The 6,527-nt window shown below is 32.3% G+C and overlaps 1 protein-coding gene across 1 annotated transcript in view; it reads right to left on the reverse strand.

Moving 5' to 3' along the window:
• The window catches only part of LOC107692265 (chloride channel protein 2-like), a gene marked incomplete at its 5' end in the record, with an annotated part of 28,856 nt that overhangs the window by 9,095 nt on the left and 13,234 nt on the right, over positions 1-6,527 (reverse strand). Inside the window, 3 exons of the mRNA XM_016491227.1 lie at positions 1,145-1,358; positions 2,391-2,501; positions 4,885-4,954. Coding sequence (XP_016346713.1) covers positions 1,145-1,358; positions 2,391-2,501; positions 4,885-4,954 — 395 coding nt within the window. The remainder of the gene's footprint in view (positions 1-1,144; positions 1,359-2,390; positions 2,502-4,884; positions 4,955-6,527) is intronic.

Raw genomic sequence — 6,527 nt, forward strand, 5'->3', positions numbered from 1 at the left:
CACACACACACACACACACACACACACATATAAGGCGACAAAATCTGAAACGTTGTAATCCTGAAAATCTGAAAGCCTCGGAAACTAAGATTGATGTGTGTGTTGCACAGATTTCCATTAGTTTAATGTGTGTGTGTGTGTGAGTAACTTTAGACCTTGTTTACACACAGTCTGTCCATTTACACTAATGAAGAGAAAACACCATCTCTGTCTGTTAATCTTAATAAAACGGAGGAAAAACGTATTAATGCAAAAGTAAAAATGTAAATCACTTTAAAAATAAACAAATAAATAGATGACTTTGTTAACGTAGTTAAATGCAACAGTAAAATAATAAATAATTGTATCTTTTAATTGCATATATAATATAATAAGCATTTGCCAATTGCTTTATTTCTTTAGCCATTACAGCTTTTAAGTAATTAATCCTGAAACCCAGAAGTTCTTTGTTATTTTAGTATCATTGACATACTATTATAAAAAAAATATTTTGAATCAGTTTTTATTTTTATATTTTCTGTTTACATTTTAGTTTAAGTTTTATTAATTTTGTTGTGTTTTTGTCATTTACATTAGTTTTTTGTTGTTTTTAAATGTCTATATAGTTTTATTCATTTTTATTTCAGTTTTAGTTATTTAGTACATCAAACTAAACTAATTTAAAAATTAGAAATGTTGCCTTGGCAACTAGCTGAAATAAAAAGTTTTCTATATTTTATTTTATTTAACAGTTATTTAATTTCAAGTAAAGAAAAACGTTTTATGCTTTTATTTATGTTTTAGTTTTAGTTAACTATAATAACCATGGTACCTCAGGACCTTCCTGTGGGTTTTTCGATTGGCAGATATAGTTTTATGAGTAAAAAATACGAAACATTACTTAAGTATTAAATTATACACAGCCAAACCTTTAACATGAATTTTGTTATAGAAATGCAAATTGTAAAATGTAAATGTAACTACTTGCTAAATTGCTTTTCATGTGAGAAGAAAGGACTTGATGTCACTGTGATTAAACATAAGAAAAAAATGAGCATTTCTGCTTCAGTATTTTGTAGTTGTTACTGAATCCTACAAAGACTGTGCTGAGGTAGAAAAATGCAATATAAGATGTACACCTATATAGACAGACAGAGAGACTCACTCATGGTGGCCCCAGCCGAGCTCAGGCAGGTAAGGCAGCTTCTTAATGCGGATTATGGAGTCGTAGATGGACGGCTGAAGACTCTGAGCGACGGCGTTGGCGAGAATCACAGCGATCATGATGGGCAGAATGTGACTGATCTGACCCGTCAACTCAAACACGATCACAGCCGTGGAAACCGTGTGTGTGACCGCTCCGGATAACGCCGCCGCTCCTGCAGAGAGACAGATTTAACAAAACTAATGAAAAACACTTCAAATTGGTTCACGTTAAGTTAATGCAAAATACCAAATGAACACAAACTATTGAGCCGATTCAATTCAAATTCAAACTCACGAACTGGCAAGAAGAGATATTTACTGAATTGCAATTCAAAGAATTTCAAGTCGCACAGAACAGAAAATCAGTGGTGCATTCAAACATTCAAACAAAAAAACATATCTACATACAGTAAAAATGAAAGAAATTGGTATCTACACTTCTAGTTATAGCTTGATTTTTTTTTTAGAAAACTTTTTAGTATTACTATTTTTCATGATTCAAGATTTATTTGTTAAATACACACTTAAATTTGCAGTGAAACATGGTTCTTGTTCTTGTTTATTTATATAGCACAGTTTAATGCAACACCAAGTAGCCCAAAGTGTTTCACAACATCACAATAAAATACGTACAAAACAAAGTCACCAATAAAAAAATACACAAATGGCTACTTAGATGTGCCTTAAATATAAATAAATAGTAGGTAGAAATTGATCAAATTAATCAAATTTATTAAAAACATTTTTTTAATTAGAACATTTCTGTATACCTTTTATATATTTGTGAAATGTATACAATTATGTAAAATATTTATAAAAATGTACTTAATATTTAAAAATATTACTAATATTTAAAATATCTCATCCTTTCTTTAAATACTGAAATATTTCATTTTCTAAGAAAAACAATTTGTTACAGTGCATTTGATGGTCAAAATCATACACTTCTCTAAACCCTTCACCATATTGGCCATTAAGCTATAAATAAAATAATAAGCATTCAAAAGTGGTTATTGTTATTTCATAATTGAATCCAGTGGCTACTAATCAAAGACTAACAATGAAAACAACAATCCATAACCAAACACAACAAAACTAAATCAATGCCTCTCAAAATCACTATGACAACAATGAAGCAATTTCCATAAAAGGTAATCAGCTGTGATGAATGTGTACGTGTCTTTTGAAGATAGTTTGCTTCTCACCCACAACAGCGTATCCTCCGGGAACTATGGGATAGATGGTTCCGTCCGTATTAATGCCCTCTGGAAACCATGCGGCCATACTTTCACCCACCAAACGGCCAAACGCAGCACCTGAAACACACAGGTTCACATTCCCAGGTCACATTTTAATAAATGAAGAGTTCATTTGCAAAAACCGATAAACGCCACTTTAAAAAAAAAAAGAGCTGATTGCCGTGCATTATTCTCCACATATAGCGCGATCTGAACCCTAAACACGTTTTGTCAAAAAAGCCGGTTTTGTCCACTTTCAAGGCATCGCGAGTTCACGTTTTACTGCAGAAGCCGACAAGCGCCCTTGTTATTTTTGAACAGAAGCCGATAAGTCCATCTTAGCGAATCAGCGCACTGTATTCAGGTCAGGTGAAAAGGCTACTTCACTTTGAAAAGACATGCTAGCTGAGAGGAGTTTCTCAAAGCTGACTAAAAGTGATCGAGGATGGATCATTTCGACGAACTTGATGAACCTCTGATATCTTCTTCAGGGCGAAAAAGGAAAATAAAAGTTATAAGTTTTCACGGAAGCTTGCAAAAGCAGCACGTTACAATGGAGAGGGAAAAGCTCCGTGTATTGCGTGTAATCACATCCATACAGTTTACGATCACAACAACAACAACGTTTGTCAGGCATCTACACTGTCATCTGAGGAGATTACAAAGATTAAATGAGTGTTTTTTAAACACATTAAATGTGGAGTTATCTGCTTTTGCCAAAAAAACGACTGTTGGAGTTATCTGCTTTTGCTATAAAACTAACTTTTAATATGTAAAAAAAACATACTTTCAATTAACTTTAATTTTGTAAATTACCTGTATTTGTTTAAGTTATTATTACTTAATCAAAACAACCCAACTGCAGTTTGATTGATATTACTTGGAATGCGCAATAAAAAAAAAAACCCTGTGATTTCTGAAAAAAAAAAAAAATGTATGAGTTATCGGTTTTTGCAAATTAACTCTTCAAATATATTGCATGAAATACTACAGGAAAAACGATTGTTTTTTTATGCACTTGCCAATTTTGAGCTTTTGAACTATTTTGCTTCTATAACATGTCTTCTTTCAGAAAAGTGGACAGAAAATATCCAAAATACACATTTAAGTTTTTATTTTAAGTTTATTTTATAAAATGTATCTATGTGCATCTGTACAAATATTTAAAGGTCGTTTCCTCAAAATGAGTTTTTTTCTCCACTTCAGCAGCACTTACATACACCAAAACTTATTTATTCCTCTCTATATTCTGAAGGCTTTTACTGAAGGGTTTGTTCATATATCATTCACATGGTTTTTATTATTGCACTTTATCTATTTGCATTTATAGATTTTAGCGTCTGTTTCCTCTAAATGAGTTTTTTCTCCACTTCAGCAGCACTTACACACACCAAAACTTAGAGTTTTATTCCTCTATATATTCTAAAGGTTTTTATAGAGGGGTTTGTTAATATATAATTTACAAGGTTTTATTATGGTACTTAACTATTTGCGACTGTAGGTTGCAATTACAATACACACATTTAAAGCCTGTTTTTTTTCCCACTTCAGCAGCACTTACATACACCAAACCTTAAAGAGTTTTATTCCTATCTATATTCTAAAGGTTTTTACTGAAGGGTTTGTTCATATATCAATCACAAGGTTTTATTTTGGTACTTATCTGCTTGCATCGGTAGATTGCAATTACAATATACATACAGTGGGTACGGAAAGTATTCAGACCCCCTTAAATTTTTCACTCTTTGTTATATTGCAGCCATTTTTTAATAAATCTGCAAAAATGTCAACAATTCTGTGTTTTTCTGTCAATATGGGGTGCTGTGTGTACATTAATGAGGAAAAAAAATTAACTTGAATGATTTTAGCAAATGGCTGCAATATAACAAAGAGTGAAAAATTGAAGGGGGTCTGAATACTTTCCGTACCCACTGTATATATCTTTAAAGGTAGTTTTCACAAAATTAGTTTCTTTTTCCAATTCAGCAGTACTTACATACATCAAATTTAAGAGTGTTAATCCTAACTATATTCTGAAGGTTTTTATAGAGGGGTTTGTTAACATATCCTTCACAATGATTTCTATAACATTTTATTCCTAAAAACATAGCGAAAATGTACTTTTCTCTTGCTGACAGAATTTTTTTAGATTTATGGAGTGATAAAAAGAGAAATCCAAAATCCCTTCAGTAAAAATCTTTAACTCTAACATGCCAACAAATTAAAACAAGAATTTTGAACCTGGCTTTACCCAATGTTCATATTAAACTCTGAAAATGTATGCAAATTAGTGCAAATTTAATGTAATATTTAAACACAACATTTCAGAAAATTTCTAATACAAAACATGTATTGTAATTAATCAACGGGGGAAGTACTGCGATATCTATTAGTAAAATTTTTTACACAAGTAACCTGTGGTGTCTTGCTTTAAAAGTTTAATTAACATACAAATACTTACCAATGACGAAAACAGGCATAAAGGCTCCACATGGTACGGGAAGAGTTGTGGCTAAAGCAGACATCCAGAACTGCACAAAAACAACAGTAATACTCATTAAAACATAAACAAAACTATTTTAGCAAAATCTAATATCTTTCTCTATCTCTGCAGCAAAAATTCTGCTTATATAACCAAGGAGAGAGGAGAAAAACAATATTAACCAATAATATAATCAGTGTTGAGCAGTGCTAATTTTGACAGCAAATTTTGATTTAGTTTTAGTCATAGTCTTTTGACTAAAATGCCATTTAGTTTTAGTCATATTTTAGTCATCTGAATTGTTTTTAGTTTTAGTCTAGTTTTAGTCGACTAAATATTATAAAGATTTTAGTTGACTAAATCTGCAGTAAATTTAGTCGGCTAAAATCTAATGGGTTTAGTTACAGTGCATTTATTAAGCATTTCTCTAAAATTTCCAAACTCATTATATAGGTTTGATATTAAGGTTTTATCATGATAGACACCGATTTAATTGCGGTGACACACAACATGCCTTTATGTTAAAATTTAATAAAACCCACTTCTCATAAAGAACAAGAACATGGTCTTCGTTTTAATGAAATACCAATGGTTATATAGGCTAATTATGCATTCTTTATAGCAACTTGTTTACCATATTCTTCATTCTTTCAAGCAGAAATATTTATTTCTATAAATAAATTTAGATTTATCTTTAGGGCTACAGAAGTTTTTCAGTCAAGAGCAGTGCGTGATTTTCTGTCTTTCTTTTGTTGCTTGATTAACATCAATGACTCGGACACGGGTGTCCACACACACACCCAGTTCTATCAATCACTGCACATTCTAAAAATGATTTAGCCATTCGGTAATAAAGCCCTCCGGACACATTCAGACTTGCACATAGAACAGGGGAACTCGAGAAACCCAATGCTACTCTAAAGGACATACTTGCTTTTCAGCAAGCCACTCTTTCACACCATTTGGACAACGCAATGCTGAAATGGTTTACAATAAAAGTGGTGCTCAGGGAAAGACCACAGGTAGAATTACACTAAGCATTCTGGGACTTCAAGCCAGTAATTCATTTGGCATGATGGGAGAGTCTAAAGTGTGTAACAGCCTCAGCCTGAGAAACAGTAAAATGCTTTTTTTGAGACCTTAATTATGAGCTAATTTATCCGGTGTTTAGCAAAAGTGGTGATGCTACTAACTTAACACTTACCGATGACTGTAATGCAAAGCAGTTTTCAAAATAGTGTAGCTCTTCAAGTAGCAAAGCAGTGTAGCAATTATGAGTTAACAACGGTGTTGAGGGATTAACTAACTAAAAGTAGCAAAGCTGCTAACTTGGTAGAATTGGTAGAATTTTAGCATGACAGTAATTTTTCAGTAACAAGCTATTTTGTTGTGTAGTGCGACAAAATTACATTGCTGGTTATTACAGAACAATAGCAGTGACACACCTGTGTGAAATAAAAATTAAAAACAGCAATGACCAAAAAACTATTTAATTGTAACAGATTCAAAGATTCAGAAATGTCATATAGTTTGTTTATGGCGGTGATTATGTGAGATGAGTAGCTCACATTACAGGCCTTTCTGCGAGTCTGCAGCCTGTCTCTCCACACACAATAGCCAGG

The sequence above is a fragment of the Sinocyclocheilus anshuiensis genome, unplaced genomic scaffold, assembly GCF_001515605.1.
Source record: "Sinocyclocheilus anshuiensis isolate Anshui unplaced genomic scaffold, SAMN03320099.WGS_v1.1 scaffold402, whole genome shotgun sequence".
Classification (NCBI taxonomy): domain Eukaryota; kingdom Metazoa; phylum Chordata; class Actinopteri; order Cypriniformes; family Cyprinidae; genus Sinocyclocheilus; species Sinocyclocheilus anshuiensis.